The following is a 24,169-nucleotide window of genomic DNA, read 5'->3' on the forward strand; positions in this document are numbered from 1 at the left end:
TTGCTTTTAGTACTTTTTCCTTTGCAAAAACGCAAAAGCATTTCTTCTCCAGCCATTAATGAATAAGTTATTAAAAATGTCAAATTTTATTGACTCTAATCTGTCCTGAAATCTGTTTCTAGGGGGAAAATATCCTGCTAAACCACGGCGGAAATATTTGAGCCCCCCCCCCCCCCCCCCCCGTTAAAATTTTGCATATGGGCGCCCTTGATCTGCCCCCTTTAGGAAAATAGTATATTTCAAACTTATTTTATTTCAATTTAAGTTCTATAACTTAATGTTCATATCTAAGGTATATTGATTTGGTTTTCAGGTGAACCTTTTCTCAGGCGCTGTTTTCATCAATCAAGCTCTTCACTGGGATCTTTATGTAGCCATTGTAGGGCTATTACTTATGACTGGAATTTGCACCATCACAGGTATAGATTGTACTACGTAAATGTAATATTCTTTTTCAATTTTCAGTTTTTTCTTTGTTTTTCAATTTCACACATCGTTGCCTCAGAGCTACAGTAGGATATCTTACTGTTATTCCTGGGATAGTATGTCTTATGCAACATTCACACTGCATCCGCACATCCGTCACCGAAGTATGCTTTTCTCCCTAAAACCAGTTTTCGGCCGGCGTTGCCATGACAGCAAGTCGTATTGTATGGGACCCGTCAACGGGACGAGAAGCCAGATATCTGACGGCTCTGACATCTGTAGAGTTGGGCGTCGCATTTCATTTATCTCCACGAGATGAGCGCGCTTTCTCTATTGGGTGAGAGACTAACATGTACCTTTTTCACTTTCGCAAAGTATGAATGCTTCTCCCTTTTCGGGAAACGTTACTCTGTCCGCTTTACATGGCGAACGTGATGTGCGGGCGCTGTTTGAATTACGCTTTACTCTTGCTCTGAGGCGATGATATGTTTGTAACAAACCTGTGAAACCTTATCAACAAAACTCAACTCTTTCATTTAGTCATTACACAGTTATATATGAAATTAATGTATTGCCATTTTTTATTAGTACAGATAATAAACCCCAACATTTTCATTTGGGTTTTGTTTATATGAACCTTAGATTTTTTGTTAAAACGTTGAACATTTGGCAAGATATTGATTATTCCTTATCATAAATTGCATTTAACAAATTAAATATACTTTATAAAAGTTGCTACCTCTGCAACAAAGAAAGTTTTATTTTTAATTCTCTTGATGAAACTTATTGAAATTACTTGACTATGAATGAATTTCAGTGCATCTTAAAAATTATTCTCACCTGCTTACAGTCTTTATGACTCATTTTATGGTTTAATTAATGTCATATATATAAAACTACTAGAGAACACGACAGGCGTTGTTCTGTTCAAACTTGATAAATTGAAAAGTTAAAAAATTTTAATAAACCATCCAGTGTTTTAACCGTTCTGTTGAAAAAAAGAAGTAAAAAAAATGTTTTACGCTGCTATGGTGTCAGAATTTGTATATTTATTACAACTTGATTTATCTAATGCCCACTGAGCAGTTGTTTTATTAACTATTTTTTCTCTCGTACTTGATGGTTTCTTTTAGCCATACTCACAAGATAAAAAGCGTCCTCAGATATTAAGTGTACAAATCTAACTGCCTATCTATAACAAACGGGAAATCCCACTGCAACATCCCGCATATGAAAAAGAATAAAATAATCGAAAGGATATTGTCCAGAAAAATGTTAAAGATAGAAACAGTTCTCTGAATAAGCGAAAATCACTCATCTCTCCCCCCTCCCGATGTAAAATAAACACATTCTTCAACTAAAATGACTAAAAACCCTTTAAAAATGAAAAACAATTCTTTGCAATTTGAAATATTTCGCCAAATAAACAAAAAATACAATAAATTACATTAACAGTATCTTTAAAATGTAAACAAATGGTTGCGCAACTTTATTGTTTATGGCCAAACTCGCCAAGTCACCACGCTACTGTAATCCAGCTGATAAGTGAGAGAAGCCAACTCCGACCGATTAGTGGTGCGATCTTTTGAGCCAAAACTTTTTAAGCTTCATATATTGCAAAATTTGTTCTTTCCACCAAAGATCTTCCACTGCACTGATCTTTTGTGTACAGAACTACCCTGTTGTAATTTATCTGGACGAAAATAAAATTAGTTTCGTTTTTAAATTCCATCATCTTTTCCTTTAATAATGACTACGACAACAGAACACACGTTTTGCGTGAACCTTCCAGTACTTGATTTTAAAATGTATCACAGGACCTAAAATCGTTGCTTTCAAGAAATGAAGGCTTCACTCTCTCTCTAAGTTTTATCTATTCTCAATTGACCTATATCACAGTAGGAAATTTCATTACAAAAAGCACAGCTGGCTTTCTTATTGTCCTTTGGCAACGGGTTAAATATTTATTTCAGTTCTCGCTCAACAATAGGTAAAAATAAATATTAATCATTTGGGAGATATAACCATCCAATGTTTAAATTAATTAATTAATCCACAAAAGCGTTTTTGATTCGATCCATCGCGCTTCGAAACCATGCTTGCCAAAACTTAATTACACACAAAAAAATTGATCAAAATCGGTCCAGCCGTTTAAAAGCCTTATGGTGACAAACGTCCGCACGGAAGATTTTTATATATAAAGATTATTATGTATTATTATTCTTTGTATCTGTGTGTGCATAGACTTTTTATAAAGTTTTATTAGCATAGAATTTAGTTCCTATTAACATTTTACTCAAGTGGTTTATGCTAGTCATGTTTCACCAATAGTATTTATGAGACAGTGAGAAGCAAAGGGATGTTAGTGGCAAAATGAAACATTTGGAGATAACCAGTACACATGGTAGGTGAACCCCTCGTCTGTCTTGGGGCAAGTTACAGTAATGGTAGCCCTGGTAGGTGCTGCTGTCCTGTACAGCAGGGTTTAGAAGAAAAAAAATAAATGTTTGCCTGCCTAGGATGTTATCTCTAAAGTCGTTTTGTTCAAAACTTGAAAATGTCCACTCACATCCCTTTGCTTCTCACTGCCTCATATATCTTTTGCATCAACAAAATTATCTTTTAATAAGATTTCCTTACAAGTACATTTCATAAAATGTTATAAACTTCGAAGGCAGTAACTTGAAAAAAATGGGACTAACTATTGCCTTTGCCTTTTAGGTGGATTAGCAGCAGTTATATATACAGATACATTGCAGTTTTTTGTAATGATCATTGGTGCAACAATTGTTGCAATTAAAGGTAATTTTTAATATAAGATATACACTAAGAAATTTAAATATTTTTTTGTGATTTTTTTAAAAATTACAATTAAATCTATGCATTAGTATGTAACTGCATGATAGAATCAAAGTTACGAAGCATTTTATATGCTTTTTGTCTTATTTTAAATGCTATCAATAACTGATATAAAATTTAATTTGCTTTTTTTTAAGCAATATCTGGTAGATACTTTTAAGTTTTATTGGTGATTTCAGGAGTTTTGTCCATCTGAAATTCAAAAGTTTACTACTATCAGAAGCGTGATTTTTCAGTATTTTTACTGAATTTAGTAATTTGTTGAGAGAGCAAAATATTGTATGCAGAAAAAAAAGAATGGGTATTGTTGGCTAAACTCGACATTTATTAGTTAGTTTCATGCATCCGATTAAAATAATTGACCACGTAGAGACAAAAACTGATGGGTGAACTTGCAGGTGTAGTCAGGGGTGCGCAGACGTTTACTGTGACTTTCCAAAAAATTCTTTTTTCAGCAAATTTTGCTGATGATTCAGCAAATTTGGGGACAATATTGCAACATTGAGATTATTTTCTTTCTTTTAATTTTTTAACATTGTTTTTTAATTTTGCCCAGTTTTCCTTCTCATTAGATGTTAGGTATGTATGATATGTGTGTAGGCTTGTTTTTTTTTCATTTGTTAAAATAGACATCAGAAGATCAGAATTGAGAATGTTCTCCGACAGAGATATTTCCAAAGATTAAAAATGTCTCTGTCACTTCAAATATTTTATATAAACTTGTTCTTAAAATTTATATTTTGAAAAACGATATTTATTTTTGTACTTTGATATTTAAAAACTATATATGTACTGTTTTAGCTTTTCTAATGGTGGGTGGCATGTCTGGCCTTCAAGAAAAGTACATGAAGGCTATTCCATCTATTAGAATGAATGACACAGAATGTGGTATTCCGAAGCATGACGCTTGGATGTTGTTGAGATCCTGGGATGATCCTGACATGCCCTGGTTAGGTTTTATCTTCGGACAGACTCCTGCATCTATATGGTATTGGTGTACTGATCAGGTCAGCATTGCATTGATCTATATATTTGAATATACTTTTCTTTTCTTTTTTTAAAACTTATTTAAAAATGGGACATTTTAATTTTACAAATTGAATTTTGGAATTGATTTCCAGTGAACATTTATCGCATTAATCAAATGGAAAACTTAAAGAGTGAGTCATGAACAGTAGTAATGACTGGATTAAATCCAGTTAGATTAATCCAGTTAACTGAATTAAAAGCTTTGGATTCCTAAAGCGTTTAGATTTCTGAAAATCTCACTTGCTTTACATTAATCTCTTTACAGCTGAAACAGTAAAAATTAGTATTTACAAGACTATAAGACCTGATAATATTTGTTCAAAAATTTTAGTAGAGAATTTGAGTTAAGTTGTTATCCAAAATTTGTGCCAAGATATTAGCTTGTGCTTCGATATCATGTATTATTATCATTAATACATGATATCTAAGAACTCCACTATAATATATGTAATTGTCATTGTAGTCTATAACTTCTGCTAAAAAGGAATGAAGCACCAAGTTTCATTTTTGTATCACTCTAACTGCAATATTGCTTTAATACTTGTACATATGCCCTCATTTTATGCAGAGGTTAGGTTCCACGAAAATACCTCGTAAAATCAAAATTGCGTAAACTAGGATTTACTAGTAGCATATTGCAATAATTACACATATAATTAACATAATGTGTAATTACTTTGATACATATGCCCTATATACATTAAGAAAACATGAATGATCTTACTGTTTAAAAAAAATAGCTGGTTATGATAGTCTGTTGGCTGGTAATCAATTTTTTCCTCCTAAGCTCTATGTATGGCATTAAAACATCCGTGATTGCTCCCATCACTTCCATGACAGGACCTTCCTTTACTAACAAATCAGAATGATCATTTGCCATTGTCAAGAAATGGTTCAAAACTTTCAGAGTGAAAGTTTTCCATTGTGTGTCATTGGTGTTGATATTCTCATTGGTTTCATCTTATTTTATCACCTCCAAAAGCTCTTCTTCCATGGGTCTTCTGACACAAAATAAAAGGTCATTTTTTCTGCCTGTGAGCTCAGAATAATGTGAATTTAATAATTATACTTCTGGAAAGAAATAGTTCTAAAAACCAAACGCAAAAAATGTCTCCAGTGACCCAAGCTTGCTTATAAGCGCACTAAAATGCAGTTCCTTGTATGTATTCTGCAATCTATGGAGTTTGGTTTTGAAAGATGGGAAAATTTTCTCTGTTTGCAATGCCGCTTCCATGTAAAATTAGAACTGATCCGTATGAAACATCAAATATTAAGCCGCATAAAATCAAATCTGCCTAAAATATACCCTCTTAAAATGAGGCTATACTGTATTGCATTAATTCTAGCCAACATTTAATTTTAGTTACTTCTGTTCCTTCTTGTGGTTTGCAAATAGTGCATTTAGTCTTTAGCCCAATTTGCTGCATAGCACATTAAATGTGTCTAATTTTATATGTCAAACTATTTCTTAATAAATTTAGTTGCACCACCATAGGATAAAAGTGCTTTGTTTAAAATTTTCAAAATCGTGATAGTTTGTAACTTCATAAATGTATGTGTATATATATTTATATATACAGGTAGTTACCAAAATAATGGAAACACCTGTGAATAAAAATGACATTTTTGAACGTGCTTCGTAAGTGATAAAGAATAAAACTAGATGTCCGGTTTTTTTATAAATAGCAATGTACGTATTCTGGTACCATATGGTGGCTTAATGGAAGTTCTGGAAGTTTTGGATTTTTTTCAAGCGCATGAAATGTCGGATATCTCAAATTTTAAAAGAGACCAAATTGTTGGAGCGCATCTAGCTGGAGTAAGTGTTACAGAAACATCTCAACTTTCTGCCATTTCTATAGGTACACTATCTAAAGTCATAACAGCATACACAGAGCCCGGTAAGACAAGCTGCGCAAAGTAAAATAGTGGACGGAAAGATAAGCTCAGTGAAAGAAACTGACAGGTATGAAGCGGATTGTAATGTCTAAAAAGCGAACAATAGAAGCAAAAGTGACCACAGAACTCAATCACCATCTGGATTCACCAATGTGAGTGATTACAGTCAAAAGGCACCTTTATTAACAGAACATTTACGGCATAGTAGCGATTCCCGACACAGTTGTCACAAAGTGTTTCCATTATTTTGATAACTACCTGTATATATATATATATATATATATATATATATATATATATATATATATATACATATATATATATATATATGTATAAGAAAACTTACTTTTTCTTATAAATTTTATAGATGATGGTCCAGAGGCTTCTAGCTGCCAAATCTTTATCTCATGCACAAGGTGGAACTTTATTTGCTGGTTTCATGAAAATTCTTCCAATTTTTCTTATTGTCATGCCAGGCATGATAAGCAGAGTTCTTTTTACTGGTAAGACTTTGCAAATCCCCTCCCCTTCCATCAGCCATGAGTGACTTCTTTAGAATTAAAAAATAATTCCCCTTTCAAGTAAAATTGGACACAACTCAGAATTCAACTAGCATTCTAGTGATGGAAATTTGAAATTCACCCTCAATTATATTGATAATGCTAGAATTCAATTGTATCAAAAGTTTAAGCAATAGCATGTAATCTTACATTGAATCAAAAGTATTGCAATACAGTAAACTTCTGACTATCCGCAAGTCAATCAACAATCAGGAACATGTATTTTTGTAACAAAAAGCAAATACCATAGGCTGTTTTTTTTAATACCAAAAATTGTAAATTTTAAACTCAGTTGTTTTTCTTTTATTTATTTATTTGCTTATTTATTTATGTATTGTGCTTTCTTCATCGTATATACACCTGTTCTTTATTGATAAAGCTCTGTTGGGCAAAAATACAAAGCATTTTTATTGTGCTGTATATATTTTCACTGTTTGTATAGAAAAGTATTGTACATCAATGCAGCCAAGTTTTTGAGGAAAAACAATTTTTACCTCATTAGTCCCTCATTTTAGCCTTTTACGTTTCATCCGTGTTTTTTATTATCCGCGGCACTTTGGACACTCAATCTGCAGATAATCGAGTGTTGACTGTACTTTGTTAATTTCTGAACTGTTATTGGAAAAGAATACTATCAACTAACAAACATGTCTTTTGAAGTAAGTTCTGGTTTAGAGGGGGAGGGAGGTTACAACAATTTACTTGTGCAAAAAAAAGTTTTCATGTCTAACTTACCTGATGAGCAAGTATCGAAGCAAACTTAATGTTGAGGATAATTTGCTGCTTTTTTTTTTTTGGCCAAGATGGAGTCAAAAATAGTGAACTTTTTAAAGAAATAGGCCCAGCATTCCTGCTGATTTTTTGAGACTTTTTTAGTTTTATTTCTGATTAATAAAAAATTTTGTAATAAAATATCCATCTAAATAAAATTTTGGTTTTATCTTAAACTACCTATTTGTAATTAATCTTCAGCAGTTCAACTTTAACCAGTGTAATACATTTTAATAGAACTAAAATGTTTTTGTTGAGGGCATGCAGAGTTAATGATACAGAAAAGAGTTGTATATTGTTTCAAATTCCTTAGATTATTAAGTACAGCTGTTTCAGACTAACAAACTTTTCCTTTTTTTTTTTTCATTTCAAAGTTAACATATATTTGTACATAAGAGTTGTACAGTGCATGCAAAACCTTTTGTGTTGAATAAAGATGAAGATCTTCTAGCAATTATTAATCTGCTGTAAAATAATAAAATTCACTTCTGTAAAAGTAGTAAATTTCTGCAAATCCATCAGAAACTAAACTTTAAAAATTCATAATTTTGATGCTTTCTCTTATAAAAAATGAAAGAAACTATTTTGGGGGGGGGGGGAGTTATATGGGTCATTCTTCAAAAAGTGTAACTTTTCTGTCACACTCCTTTTACAGTAAAAACTTTAAGGAACAATTCATTTAACAATGATTTTTAATTTCATCAAAAATATATCTATTTGAACCTGCCAACAATTTTTATTTTAATATATTTTTGGATCACAACATGTGGATTCTCCCCTCCGTGGCATGTCACACACCTTGTGTGACTGTTTATGTTGCTTAATAACTTGTTTAATTAAAAGTATATACTTATTTATATATTATTCCTTTCACAAGTGTCTCAAATACTAATTGTTTAAGTATATTTAATTTTTTAATACATATTATGTTTTAGTTTGTCTTAGGACAAAGATTCATGTTACACAATAAATTCTCACCTCCGGTACTTAAACAAAAAATGCCATTCCTCATTAACATGTGGCAGTTAATGACATCAAATTTTATTTTCCATGATACAAGGGAGACGCCCCCTTGTTTATTTTCAGCCATAGTTGAAGTTGTGAGATTTTTGTCGAAAAACAAGAAGATTGATTTTGCTTAAAAACTTAGTGTGGTTATTCTGACTTCTCACCACCGTGAACTTGAATTTCAGGGATGTAAATTAATACAAAAAAAAGTGAACATATTTTCATATGCTTAACATGTGCAGATTGTAGCAACGAAGAAAAGAAAATTCCTTGAAAAATGTATCATTAGGCCTATAATAACGGAAAATTACTCACCTCCAATTACATCCATACATCAATTATAGGTATTCTACCAAAATTATAAATTGCCAGTCTATTCTCAAATTTACTGCATACTATTTTTAACATACATTTAAAACTACTAACTAAGCTAAATTCAGAGAGCTCTCACTGATCATCAAAATAGCTGACTGTTTGCACAATCAACAAAATTACTACTTTGATATTAAATTGGCCTTAATTTTTAAACATTAAAAGTTTTTTATTTTTTTTTTATTTCCATGAACAAGGCATTTTTATTTTTTTATTTATGAGCAAAATAATTGGAACTTAGCTGGGCAATTGTTTATGGTTACTTCTAGTAGGTAACACTTTCATGTAAGAATGAAAAAGAAAAAAAAAAAGGTTTCGAAATTGAAAAATATTTTTGTTCAAAAGTTACGTTTTCTGTAGAATGACCCATATACTATTGTGATAAGTTATTTTGTCTGTAGATGAAGTAGCCTGTGTGGACCCAGAAGTTTGTATGAATTATTGTCAAAACCCTGCTGGTTGCTCCAATGTTGCTTATCCCCGACTTGTCTTAGAACTTATGCCAACTGGTAAATATAAGCTCTCTGTTATTATTATTTTTAAAATGTTTCTTTTAATTTTTTAACCGCAATATTTTACAATAAAATGTTGTTAATTATAATCTTGAAGCATGAAATATTTTCCTTCTACAATTCTGAATCAGCTTTTTTTGTGAATAAAAAGTGTCCAATGCTATTTTTGGTTGATGGCTAGTTCTTAGATAACTGCATTAAATAGTAAAACTATCTTAAGATAACTGCATTAAATAGGCAAATGAGAAAGAGTTAAAACTCATCTTAAATTGCTATTTGAGAATATTAGTTTGGGTTGACTATTGTTATTTTTATTTTATTTATTATTATTATTATTTTATTTATTTTTATTTATTTATTTATTTATTTTTTGATTAAATGGTTATTTTGTGGAACATTTATCTTAAAAACTGTAGGTTTTTAAACTGGAATTTACATTTTATTTTTTGTATTGGTAAAGTTTCAAACTACAAAATGCTTTCAACAATGGACTATTTCATTAACTCTAGCCATGTTCACAACACACTTTTTGACCCGGTAAATCCCCGCTCTGGCTCTGCCAAAAACCCATTGAAAAATTCCCCGTTTCCATGTAAAAAGAGATTTTTCATTGTACTAGAGAAAGCAGTTTTTACCCAACATCCTTAGCGGCTAGTAGATGAACTTGTTTCGCATAATGCATTCTGGGTAAAAACTCTGCTTTCACTCCAGAAGCAAGCAGGAGGAGAAAAATTCCACATATACCCCACAAATAACCGAAATGTGGTGAAAAGCAGGTTTTTTCCGGGGTCAAAAGTGTCCACAGAAACAGCCCTAGTGGGCATTGATTAGAAATTTGAGTTTAAGTTGTCCAAAACTTTGTGCTTGTCAGAATGATAGAAAATAATTTTTAAACAACAATGAAACCTATATGAGCTGACAACCTTTCGTTCCGTAAAATTTCAGCCATTGAGAAGGGGTGGCCGCTTTAAAGGGTTTTCGTTACAGTGTTTCGTTATAATTTCTATAATACATAATATAAACAAATCTAACACATAAAATGAAATTTGAGACCTTTCTAAAGGAAAATAGAGCATTAATTAATTATTGTTTTATATTTTTAGAAGAAAGGACACAATTTGTGACTAAGTTTTTACTTTTTCTAACAAATGTTTTCAAAATCGTTTTTTAATTCAAAATGTAAAACTCCAACCACTTGATTTGTCATAGCATCTGATTATCTGATGACATTATCCACTATCCCCCCAAAATCACTTCAGTTGAAAGTTTTATTTGCTGATGATTAAAAAACGTATTAGTAAATTGATCGTCAAAGGCGGAATTAGTGCTTGAAATGCATAAAAATGTATTTGCTCCAAAAAAGTTAATAATACACACTACGAACTGATTAGTTAATTTAAACCAGTCCCAAACTAATATTAAATTTTGTCAAAAAAATTTAATTTTCGCTGATTCGTTGACCAGAAGGTGTTTCTCTCAGTTGGCACTGTACATTTCAAAGCACTCCATTACTGTTTCGTGCTGAAAAGAATCTTAGTGTATTCATTCTCTCGCCTACTGTCCGAGCTCATATTGCTCAGAACATCAACGCATTAATCAAGATTCATAAAATGATCTCCGACAGTGCTGCTTGCAACCCAAATTGCATACACACTGACCAACTAATAAAATAAGCATGAGTGACATTTTTACTCCAAAGTTATCGGAATTTGTTAACAGCTAACAAAAATTCTCCTCCTATAACTGAAATGCTGTAGATTAGGAACAGAAAAAAAATTGATTTTCCTGGAAAGTGGGATGGACACATTCACTCGGCAGCCATTCAGAAGGGTTGGGTGACTGTTGCTAGGGGTGTTTTTAACATTAAGCCTAAGAGCTAAAAAATTCCTGCCACGAAAAATTGACCATTAGGAGGGTGGCCGCTCAAAGAGGTTTCACTGTATAAAACTTTGTGCGTTGATAAAGTGGGTAAAATTAATATAGTTCACCATAATAACCATATCTTTATTAATCCATTCTAACTACCATTTATTTTTTATGGATATACCTTGTATTACCTAATCTGGAAAATCGGCCATCAAAATATGACGGGCAAAATTCTTCTCCATTTCCATTCCATTCGTCAAACAAGGAATCCAATGAGTAGGGTCTATCAGAACTCCTGACTGCAAGAAAAACGTATATGAATCCAAGACATCAAAATTCAAATGAATGCTGGTATTCTGTTTTTTAGAATTTTATTATGTCAAAGGTCACACAGATAGAAATACATTTCTTAATATTGCAACTGGATGATTTTATAAATAAACTGTAATTGACTTAAACATATTATTAACAATATGGATGTTTTACTAAAATTATTTTTCAACTATTTAGGTTTAAGAGGTCTTATGATGGCTGTAATGCTGGCTGCTCTAATGAGTGACTTGACTTCAGTTTATAATAGTGCAAGCACATTATTTACTATGGATATCTGGCCTCAAATTCGGAAAAATGCCACTGTATGGGAGCTCATGATTGTTGGCAGGTGAAGAAAAATTATAATACATTCGAATTGACACAAAAATAAAATATGTTTCACATTTTATTTTAATTAATTAGTATGTTGAAGTAAGTAATTATTCCCAGAAGTAAATAATAATTGTCTTATTGCACAAAACATGAAAATTTACTGTGGATTTTTTAAAATGCTATAATATATTTGTAATTTGAATAAACAAATTTATAGCCAAAGATTTTGAATATTCAACTTCTAGCTTTTTCAGGTCAGGGGTAACTGCCTTGCCTAACGTAACATATTTTTTTTTCTTAGAGCAGTTGACAGAAAATATTACATAAAAACAGTGTACGTTAATGAATTCATTTTGCTATGCAAAAAAGAATTTTTTTTAAATAAAATTTTCTGTTTTAGTTATTAAAAATGAATTTATGTAACCAAGATAATTTTATTAATTTTTCTTAATATTGTAAAGTGAAACATATTTTTTGAAAAGAGTGAAGAAATTGAGTACTGTTAATTTCACAGAATTAATTTTCAACATCAAATAAGATAAGGTAGCAAAGGCCAAGATTAATTCACACGAAGAAGCCTGAGATGTAAACTTGTAATGTGGTCATGAATATTTAAAAAATATTACAATTTGATTCTTTACTCGATTTATTTTTTAAAAAAATTCTCTGTTTTTTTTCACATGAATTGATACATCAATTACAGGCAAGAAAAAGGATCCAGTTTAATGGAGCATAAAAAAGTGCTGTAAACTCCAAAAATGGTATAAATCGGCATTTTTTGTGCACATTAAATAAATCTGTGTTTTTAGAAGGTCAGAACCGCCAAGTGCTACATATAAAAACTTCCTTTGAATTAAAACTTCAAACTGTGATGCACTCTGCTTAAAATTAACAGAATCTTTTTATCCCTAATAAAAGTTCAATATTTATTATGAAAACATTTTGTATAACTGATTTCTCAAATTGACATGCTATGCTACTTATTTTGAGTTCATCTTGGCTGTTTACAGTATTATCTTTGATGTTTAAAATTTGATTCTGTAACATCAGATGTTATCGACTGTTTAAAAACGTTTGCAGTTGTGTTGCTATAATTTAAATACTTTTATTTTCTGAACTAATTACCAAATGTGATTTTTTTTACATCGTTTTACAAAGAAATAAAAACAAAAGGCACTGTTCAAATCCAACCTTGTGTGATTATTTTATCAAATGCACAGTGTACTAGTGCATTAGAGTTTGTTCAAGTGAGATCTGCGAGCTTGTACCTGGGGCTCTGCAGTGCTAGCATGCCAAAAAAACATAATTAGTAAAAGTAATTGTAGTCAAGCCAATTACAACGTGAGATTTGGGAAGGAATCTACGAAGAAGAAAATGATTTATATCATTTTGGTTTCTTGTCCACTCCTAAATTCAGATTTAGCTAACAAAAGACTCAAATATCTTGTTCTTTTTTGTGAAACTTATTTGTGTTAACAAACATTTTCCACACTTCGTAACAGTGGCATACATAGCACTCCCATGTCAGTGGGGGGGGGGGGGGCCTAGATGTATGAGGGCGCACGCTCTGAAAAAAATAACACTACGTTAAATTTTTTTTTTAAATTCTTATGGGTTTTTAAAGAAAGTCTATGTACGCTGCTGCTTCGTAACATGAAAAGTGTAAGAAGAAATGGCTTTAAACAGTCCCATCAGTTTAAATTTTTCCCAGGGGCTTTATAGGTATGTACACCATTATACCAAACAACAGAAAAACCCATGCTCACTTGGTTGGCCACTACGTTTTGAGTTTACACTCTTTGCCCCCTTCTAAAAAAATTCAACCTGACTTATGAGTATTGCACCAGCCTTGTATTTGGAGTTTTCAACAATCCTCTCTAAAACCTCTGATATAATCAAATCCAAAAACAACTTCATTCATCTCATGGGTTCATCTGGGAAGGCTTAAGTTACGAGTACATCAATGACCTAATGATTTGTGAAAGGAGGTCTGCTGAATATTGTCCAAAATAATTATAACTTCATAAGTTTTTATCTTTTGTGTAATTTAAAACATTTGAACATATCCGTATTGTTTTTAAAAATCCAAAGGTCAGGATTATGCACCTCATACGATGATCTCACTTAAACCAGGCTATTTTTTTTTCCAATAATTTCAATAAGTTTGCTATTGTTAGTAAACTTGAAATATAAATAATTTGATATCATTCATTCCTAGCCATTGATTTTTACTACCACAGCCTAAAATAATGTTAGGTAATGAAAACTAGACAGTTCGGGGTGGGGAGGGGAGTACAGAGTTGGTACATTTTCAGGTGGAGATCCATGGTGGCCTGGACTTTGAGCGCATCTGGATGTGCATAGACTAATTTTATGCAAACAGTTTGAATTTCCAAAAGTTAGCTGCAATATCAAATCATGCTTTACTGTGCAAATAACTTGAATTTTATGTGGAATGTAATAAATAAAAGTTATAAAAAAGGAAGCAACTGCTCATGTTGGACAAACTTGAGGACATTTATAAGTTAATCTATTTTGTTGAATACAAATCCATATGATAAGCAACTTAATTTGAAGTAAAACATTTTTCAATAGTTCATATTATTCAGGCATTTTCTATAAGTATTTTCGTGTCTGTTGAAAACGATTAAGAGCAAGAAAAGGAAAAAGGTGTCATGTGTTATTGTTTCTTCTTTCACAGAACCTTCATTATCCTGATGATCTTTATCAGTATTGGCTGGATACCTATTATCCAGAACTTACAAGGAGGTCAACTTTTTATTTACATCCAGTCTGTATCAGCATATCTTGCACCTCCAATTGCAGCTGTGTACATATTAGCTGTTCTGTGGAAAAGGATGAATGAATCAGTAAGAACAAAGTTCTTCATTTTTAAGATAGTTTTGTAAAAGATTAAAAAAGAGACTGAAGAATTTTTCATGTTGGTTTTACTCATTTATTTTTACTCGTTACTGACAAGGCCGTATCCAGAAATTTTTTTCGGGAGGGGCCCGGATTAGCACATTGCCTTAACACACACACATATAGTATATATAGACACACCAAACGCATAAAAATGTTAACATAGAAGACTTTTTGTCTCGATTTTTAATGATTCCACTGTTTGAACTGTTGTTATTTTAATTTCTTATTATTTTCTTATTCACCTTGTAGTCAGTGGCGGCGCGAGAGCAAAAGTAGACGTCGGCGATGCAGTTTTGCGAGGCCCTTTTAATCGTAAAATATTCTCAGACAAATAATTGAATTCATGGAATTTAATTTTTGTACTGGTAGGACAAAAACATTTCGTGGTTAGTAGCGCAGTAAAGAAGTTTTTTGGTGGTGGGGGGGAGGACGCGGCATATTGACGGGGAAAAAAATTACATGATAGAAAGGGGGGTCCGGGGGTTCTCCCCCGAAAAAATTTGAAATTTATAGTTTAAAAACGCCATTTTACGCTTTCTTTGCTGATATTAAGGGAAAAAAGGTACAGGGGGTCTCGGTGGGAATTTCTAGAAATTGAAGCTTTAAAAACGCAATTATAGGCCATATTTATTGACTTTAGGATCAGAGACTGTCCCAGATCGATTCTTAAAGAAAAAAAAAGTCAAAATCAATCTTCTGCAAATTCTCGAAATTAAAGTTTCATAAACGAAATTTTAGACAGACAAACTTTGAAGATTTTACGGGAAGGAAGGGAGCTCTTCCCTCGAAAAATTTTGAAAATTATGGTACTAAAAACTTTAGCAATATTTTATATTCAGGAGCCATTCCACTTAAACTTTTTGTTAATGTAGTTTAAAAAGCCTAATTGCTTATGGTGTAAAAGAAAGACCGTATGGGGACCCTTGACCAAATATTTTCTGAAATTCAAGCCTTAAAAATGCGATTGTAGGGCCATTTTTTGTAATATGTAATTGTAATTTTTGAAATTCAAGCTAAAAACGCAATTTTTGATGTTGTTGAGTATTTGGGGGCTATAAGCTGGAAATATCGCGAAATGTTAGATCTAGAAACAAAATTTCAGTTGCTCCATAATGCTTTCGGTGTGTGTGTGTGTGTGGAGGGAGGGGGAGTTTGGAGGAGCAGCATTTTGAACATTTTCTTACTTTTAGATGAACTTAGGAAACAAGAGAAAAAAGAAAAGAACTGAAAAGAAGAGCAAAAAGAAGGGGGGGGGATAGAGTTAGCTGATCAATAAGCTGTTGCCATTGAATATTTTTAACTCAGGCCCCGACAGAATTGGGCCAAACATTTGCTAAGGCTGGGCTCTGTGCAGTTTCCCCTGCACACACTATTTTGATTACTTTTGCGTCTGTTGTATTTAATAAGAGCTTCAATCAAAGACATGGAATTATCTTAAAACTTCTGAGAATTTACTTCGGAGAATTTTGCGAGGCCCTACCTGCGCGAGGCCGTCGGCATTTGCCGACGTCGCCGACGCCTAGCGCCGCCACTGCTTGTAGTAGTAAGGATAACAGGAGAGTGTCCCTTTAAGTCGGATGTAGAACATCCATAATTTTGGGGGGTTCAGAGGTTTTTCCCCCGAGAAATTTTTGAAAAAAAAAAATCTGTATTTTGAGGCTTTATATTAGGTATTTGAGACTACAAAAATATGAAGAAAAAAAAGAGGCAAACAAAGTCTTTTAAAAGTTATACATTCTTTTGCAAATCAAGATTAAACAAAATAAAAATTGCTTGCTCGACAAATCATGAAACTTAATGGACAGAGAGGAAAAACGAGAGAGGAGAAAAGAGAAGCCCCCCCGCCCCATCTGCTCATATCGGTTTTTAGTGAAGTTTGTTTTTGATCACTCCCCCTACCCCATTCTTTTTTTTTTCATTAAATGCCCTACAGTATGAAACTTGTACAAAAGAGTTTAAAAGAAATGGTGTAGACATTCAGAAAATAAGAACGGAAGAGTAATATTCTGGCCATTTGGACAATTCATACTTTATTTTCTTGATAAGATACAAAATTGAAGAACTTTTCAAGGAATTTCAAAAACTTAAATAATTTTCAAAGATTCTCTAACAGTTGAAATTATTTGAAGCTCTTTATTTTCATTTCCAGAAGTTGATTGCACAGTCTTACAAAATGATTATAACTTTGTAAGACACACCCGTTTTAAGTTAAAAATAAATGCAAGGAAATGTTTCTCGAAACGACTTTTTTTCAATCACAAGTAGTGCAGAAAATGAAAGAGAGTAGAGTAAGTGTTATTTTTTTCTTATACATAAGGTATTAACAGTATGCAGTAGAAGTTAGAAAAAAAAACAAGCAATAACAAAAGAACTTCCATGATACTGAATTCGGCATTAAATAAATGCAAGACAAGAAACATATCAGTCACAAAAATGATCTTGAAAATTATGCTACAAAAACGCGAGAATCGTGATTTTTGCATTTTTTACTCAGGATGTATCAAGGAGCTGAATTTTGCACATCTTGGTAACAAGATACTCGCCTAATCGGAAACTAGGGGCCCAGCCTTTGGGGAGTCCCCGGCTCGAAATCAGTACAGTGTAAGTTTTGTAAGAGTTTTAGGGGGAGGAGGGCAGGGTCGTACACAGAGGGGAGAAGGGACACCTGTAGGCCCGGGCCCGAGCTTAAATGGGGCCCAATATTTTTAAACCTAGGGTTGAAAATATGGGTAAACATTATGGAGGGGGCCCAAAAAAAAAGCAGGTTGTGGCAGAACCAAAATTTCTGTGCACGCCTCTGGAGGAGGAAGTGCACAGAAGTCATTTTGGTAGACTTGAAAAGTCTACCGAACTGACAAAGGGCCTGCCTTGACCCTGGACTGCCCTGAATTGAATTGGAAAAGGGAGCAGGAAGTCCTAATTAAAGGTCTGAATTTCAAGTGTGCCTTGCAGCTAATGAGAACTAGAACTGCTTTTTCTGTATTTCTTCAAAATATTATAAATTTTGAATAGTAGCAAAATTAAGAATTTAAAAAAAAAATGTTATTTTCTTTTTCTGACAATAGGAATTTAAAAAAAGAAAAAAAAAAACCTTCTTCTGTTTTACGGTACAAAACATTTTGGGTTTCGGGGGGGGGCCCGGGCCCCTCCTCTGGATACGGCCTTGGTTACTGAAAGTAAAATTATCTTTCTCCTTTACATTGGAGCTCACTAATAGGGAGCTGCCACAACTAGTAACAATTTTCAAATTGATCATTTGCTTATTTTCCTCCAATTTTTTTATAACAAAAATTTAAAAAATCTTTTTGGTTAGTATTACACATACCCTGAGGTCTGTGTTCAAATGTGTTAACTTCTTCTTTTCTTTTATTTCTAAGAAGAAAAACATGTGATTCTTTAAAGGTATACTTTCTTTTGATAAGGTAAGTGAAAGCTGGCATACCTAAAGGGTTTTCTATGATTTTTCCCTGTGGAAATTAATGGAAAATAATTTTAATAATGTAATTTTTTTCTAAAAGATCATTCAGAACTATCTAGCTGTGCAGTGAAAGAATAATTAGCAACTCTAGTTATTTATTTTTATTGAATTATATTACTGGGTATTCCACTAATTTTACACTTAAACTAACTTTTTGTGAACTTGCTTGCTATATGTTCCTTTGACACACAAGGGCGTATATATTTAACGAAGGATTCTGGGTCCTTCTGAAAATAAGTTTAAAGCTGTTCATTGTGAATACGGATAGTAAGGAATTTATAATTTTCAAACTTAAATTTGTTTTCAAAATATTTAGCTTGGGCCCCTTCTAAAATAAATTCCTGTATCTGCTCCTGGTGGCACACCGAGAGAGAAAATTTCTCTTTAAGCATATTGCATACAAGAAAATACTTTTATGTTTTTTGTAGACTCACTGCAGCACAGGTCACATAAACAAATGTTTTTACTTGATAGACGCCCACTGCATTCATAAGTCCGCTATAAAATAGACCCCCATGCAATATGTTAAGAAGAAAATGTACCAGGATAAAAATATTTTACATTGGACTAACAAATATCCGTATTACCCTGCATTATCCGGCATGTCGCAAAATTCGTGAGTCACCAGATTTTCAATAACACTTGCCTGGTTCTTTCTGGCATGCCAGAAAAATTAAGGTTAGGGGAAAAAAATACTATAATAAAAATAAGTATAAGTATTCTATACATATCTTATCAGTATTAATAAACAGTTTAATTTTGTAAAAATATTTACTAAAAATGTAATTTGTTATTTTAACAAGAAAAAATATTTTGTAATAACGAATAGTTTTATAAAAATTAAATTAAGTTACCACCCCTAAACCAGTGCTAAAAACGTTACCTTAGCTATTCAATAAACTAAAATTAAACTTACCTCTTTAAAAGGAACCTAAAATAATTTATTTAAAAAAAAATATGAAGAAATCGCAGTAACCGATGATTGCTTGTGAATTGATTACTTTATTGACATATAATGAAATCCATTAATAATGACTTACCATAAATAACAAGCACATATAATATGCAATACATTTTTTTTTTTTTCCTTTCTGATTGAAACTGAATGGGGAAATTTACTTTTATCTTGTTGTTACATAAACCTCGGATTATCCGGTATACTGGAAAACTCAAATTTCCCAGCAAGCTGCTCAACCCTCGCTATTTTCCGGCATGCCGGATAGTGCAGGGTAATACTGTAAATTGATATTACAAACTGTGAAGGAGTAAAACATTAACAGGAATATCTGTATTGAAAAGGTGCTAAACACATTTTATCTGCTCGTTTAAAAAAGAGAGAAATAGTCTGGTTATAATATCTAAAGCACTTTTAATTTAACAGGGTTGTTTCTGGGCAATGATGCTTGGATTCTTGGTGGGTGTAACCAGGATGGTTTTGGATTTTCTTTATCGTGAACCTCGCTGTGGAGAAATGGACACCCGCCCACTCATCGTTCAAAAGGTTCATTACATGTACTTTGCCTGCATTTTGTTTTGCATCACAATTGTGTCTGCTGTTATCATAAGCTTGATGACAGATCCGCCTGAGGAATTCAGAGTAAGTAAAAATTGCTTTGCAAATGACCATTGCGTCATGTTTCAAAAGTTTTCATTTTGTACTGTTTTTTTAAATTTTCTTATAACCCTCATGTACCTGTTAGACCATCTGATAATTCTATAAAACATCTAAAAAACATTTCCTTGGCGTAATTGCTATTTTAGCAGCAGTTTTGTTTCACAACCAAATGTGATAAAACTTCTGTGTGCTTACTAATATAAAAGGATATAAATATAACTATAGAGGAGCTACCAGAGCTTTAAAAGTTATAAGCCTGCCATTGAGAAAAGTCACTTAAAAAAACAAAGTTTAAAGTGGATTCATTAATCAAAATACATAATTTTGTTCAAAATCACTGACCTAAAAACCTCATGAGTAATGACATGTTTATATATTGTGTTAGGGTTTTATTTTCTTTTAGTTCTTGCACCTGCATGTTATGTGTATTCTTGAGAATTAGTAAGAAATCTTAACATAAGGTTCTTGACTTTAAAAATGGTAGACTCTACAACAGAATAAAAGTTAAACCTACAACAAGATTATTCTTTCTAAAGATTACTTAAATTCCTAGCTTGGCCTTCAGGGATAAATAAGAGAACCATCTCAACTAGCATATTATGTTGTTCATTGTTTTATTCTGTTATTTCTTATGGGCAGATGCTTTCTATTCCTTATATTAATATCCAATTTTGGAATGATCTTGATTAAATTCTACAAAAAAAGTAACATTGATTGCTGAATATAGATAAATATTAGAAAACTAGACTGAACAAATAATAATATGAAAATAATAAATATGATAATATGAAAAATTATTCTTATATTAAACGTATTTAACTGACAACAAGAAATGCTGAATGAATTTATCACAACTCATTATTAATTTCAAACTCTAGCCGTTGTGTTTGTATTTGATTAAAAATAGTGGTGTGAACAACACATTTATATTTTTTTAGAAAACAAATAGCAACGGATAAAAGAGTTTACAGAGAAAATTCAAAATGAAATAGAACCAATTTTTAAAAAATGGATTTATTGAGACTTGGAACTAAAAAAAAAAGCGGACTAGTTAGGTCCCCCAATAATATTGTATTCTGATTTTTTTAAAGTCACTACAAAGACTTCCTTTATTTAATTTTTTAAATATCCATCAAAAATTAAATTTAATACATTTCTCATTACTATATTTATGTTGTTAGGTGGTATGATGTTGTAAAATAAGAATAATTTATGTTTCCCACATTTTCAGCTTATTCGCACCACATATTGGACTAGATTCGATGAAGGTAACAGGGATGATGAGAAAGTAAATTTTGAAATGCAACGAAATGCTGGTCTACAAGAAACAGTTAAACTTACTCATAATATGAGTAAAGAAAAAGCTTGCGACGTTGAAGGTATTATCCAAAAACATTTTTTTTTCCCCTCACTAAATAAGATTTTGCTTTCAACTGTTGTTTTATTTATAGTAAGAAATGTGAAAAAACATTCCAACCTTCTGTTGCTAAATTTTCTGATAACATTCATATATATATATATATATATACTTTAGTTTTGTGCGGAATGAAAATAACTTAATTGCAGTTTTTGCTCCAAATCTTAATTTTATCATAATTATCTTTTTAGACATTGCATGCATGGTAAATGGTTCATTCAAATGAAACCTGGTCAGTGTGTCTTTCTTCACATTAGACGTTAGATAGTGTCACATAACAGTGGTTCAGATGTTTTTGAACCTCTGAAATTCTATTCTCCGACATTGATTCTCAACGGAAGACGAAGTATGTGATTGGTTCCAGGCCTAGATTCGACACCAGCCTACTAGCTTCTTTAAAGATGGAATTGACCAACTAATGTCGGAAAGGGATAACTGTGCCAAGAGTTTTTGCAACTATTTTTGAGTTAATAAAGTCATTACCGTTACTTTATACTGGTTACCCGGGTTTCATTTGAATGCCACTGATATTATAAAACAGTCTTAATGTGATGAAGTTTTGTGTGCAAACATTAGTTGTCTTTTGTAGTAGTGCAGACATTCTACATGTCTGAAAGTTGAAGGAATTTGAAAGTAGAGCTAAGAAAATCTAAAACATGATTATTGGTGTTGTAACCCAAGTAGTTTGTTTATTTTATAGTTTAAACTTTTTCATTTCATTCAAAAATCTATCAAATAAACGGGCTGTTGGAACTTTTTTAAGTGTATTAGTATGATGAAATTGAAACATCTTTCTGGTGACTTGTATTTAAAAATGAAGCATACGGGCTTTATAGTAACTCTTCACAATTCTGCTGCACAGACCTGTGTTAGATTCTTGGGTTGGACACAGTTGACTCAGCCTTTCATCCATTCAGTGGGTCAATGGAAATGTTCGAATAGAGAAACTAGTTATCCTGGGCGGTAGTTTTTTTTAACGTTTGATGACGTCAGTGGTTAGTGTGGTGAGTGTCCATAGAATGTTTCCATATGTGATTCACTAACCATTAACTCTATTAGAAAGCATCTGGTTAGTCACTGCTGTCCACTTATCCCAACTTTTGAGAAACTTTTTTCATCAGAAAACATTGTAATAAGAAGTGATGTACTTAGTATTTTTAATTAATAATAATGAGACAGATTACTTACATGTTCTACAAAATGAATGAAGCCAAAAAAATAAAAAATTCTCAATATCATTATTGTTCATGAAGCACGACCCTAAAAAAATTACCAGTGAAGCTAATCGGCTCATCAGCAGAATAGTTCCTTTGATACGACAATGACAGGGGTACACTGAGTGTATTTTTTTCTTGATGTCTCTGTCTTGTCCCCAAGCTAGATTCCCTACAAAGCCCACACAGGGACAAAATTCCAAGAAATTTGGAGGGAACTAGACAGAGAAATGCCCTTTGATAGATTCTAAGCAGGTATATTTTCATTATTTGCATCTACTTCAATGATACAAGTTAAACCAATGTTTTGGAGACTGAAGAGAGGAATATTTTTGCATACTAGAAGAAAATTGAGACTCATTGCACTAGAGCTCTATGCCTTCGGCCCTTCACCCCCCCCCCCCCCCATAGTTCATTTTACTGTACAAATTTTCCCTTCAAATTATTTTTTTGTATGTTATATATTGTACAAGAGAAATATATGTACAAATTCTTTCTTGTTCCATTTTTCTCCTTAAGTAAAATGAATGTTTTCAACACAAGGCATTTTTTTCTTCAATCATATATTTACACTTAGTCATTTTGAGGGGTGAGGGGTTCTGTACTCCCCCTCCCCCCCCCCCTCGACTTCACCACTGGCCAAGCTACTTGGAAACTAAACATTAGGGGCTCTGCCGTTTAGTGGAGACATCCTTTGCACCTGAGAGCAGAACATCTGCCTTTGTACTCCAGAGCTCTCAGTTACGAAAACTGAGATAGGCACATTAGGCCTTGACTGTCATGGACTATTTCACCACTGGGTATTTAAATACTATAAATATTAAAAATGAAATTTAAAAGGTAAAATAGAATAACATTGATTTATTAATTGAATTCCTTTCACTTGATTTCATAACACAATTAAACAAATGAAAAAAGACTTACTAATGATGTTCATAAAAGCACTTCAACACCTGGAAATGCAATGTTGTCAGTATTGGAAACCTGTAAAAGTCGGGATTCTACTATGAGAATGTTTATCAAGCTGTCTACTTATTTGCTGTATTTCTTTGTCATTTCCTTTATACTTGAAATTACACACTTTTTTCTTTTTAGTTGCAGTTCATCGACCACTAATCGTGGAGAAGAAAACTGTTGTGTTTTACTTGAAAAAACTTGGCAATTGGTTCTGTGGCTTTAATCAACATACATCGGACAAAAAAGACGAAGTTTATAGTCATTTGACTGAAATTACCTCATTGTGCCAAAGCAAGAAGGATAAAATTATACTGAACTCCTTGCTTGTGTTGGCACTGACAGTTCCAATTTTGACATACACCTACTTTTCCACGCTTTCAAGAAACTTTAACTGATGCTTATAAAATGTATTCTGCACCAGTATTTCTAAATGGAATCAAACAATTATAAAATTAAAATTGAACAAAGTTCTAAGAATCAGGCCCCGATCTACATACCCACAGACCGCGCAGTGTGGAGGGTCTCACTGTACTAAAAGGGCCCGTGGCTCTCAGTGACATAGAAATCCAGTTCGCAGTTAGAGGCTCTACTGATTTTTTGCGGGGGGGATTAATTG

General features: G+C 32.4%; 1 protein-coding gene across 1 annotated transcript in view; it reads left to right on the forward strand.

Moving 5' to 3' along the window:
- The window catches only part of LOC129220781 (sodium/myo-inositol cotransporter 2-like), a 57,110-nt gene extending 33,162 nt beyond the window's left edge, over positions 1-23,948 (forward strand). The window contains exons 6-16 of the mRNA XM_054855210.1: positions 314-419; positions 3,148-3,228; positions 4,087-4,292; positions 6,581-6,716; positions 9,326-9,433; positions 11,813-11,963; positions 14,649-14,817; positions 18,204-18,209; positions 19,732-19,947; positions 21,197-21,344; positions 23,692-23,948. Coding sequence (XP_054711185.1) covers positions 314-419; positions 3,148-3,228; positions 4,087-4,292; positions 6,581-6,716; positions 9,326-9,433; positions 11,813-11,963; positions 14,649-14,817; positions 18,204-18,209; positions 19,732-19,947; positions 21,197-21,344; positions 23,692-23,948 — 1,584 coding nt within the window. The remainder of the gene's footprint in view (positions 1-313; positions 420-3,147; positions 3,229-4,086; positions 4,293-6,580; positions 6,717-9,325; positions 9,434-11,812; positions 11,964-14,648; positions 14,818-18,203; positions 18,210-19,731; positions 19,948-21,196; positions 21,345-23,691) is intronic.
- The last annotated feature ends 221 nt before the right edge of the window (positions 23,949-24,169 follow it).

The sequence above is a fragment of the Uloborus diversus genome, chromosome 4 (genome assembly GCF_026930045.1).
Source record: "Uloborus diversus isolate 005 chromosome 4, Udiv.v.3.1, whole genome shotgun sequence".
NCBI classification, from domain to species: domain Eukaryota; kingdom Metazoa; phylum Arthropoda; class Arachnida; order Araneae; family Uloboridae; genus Uloborus; species Uloborus diversus.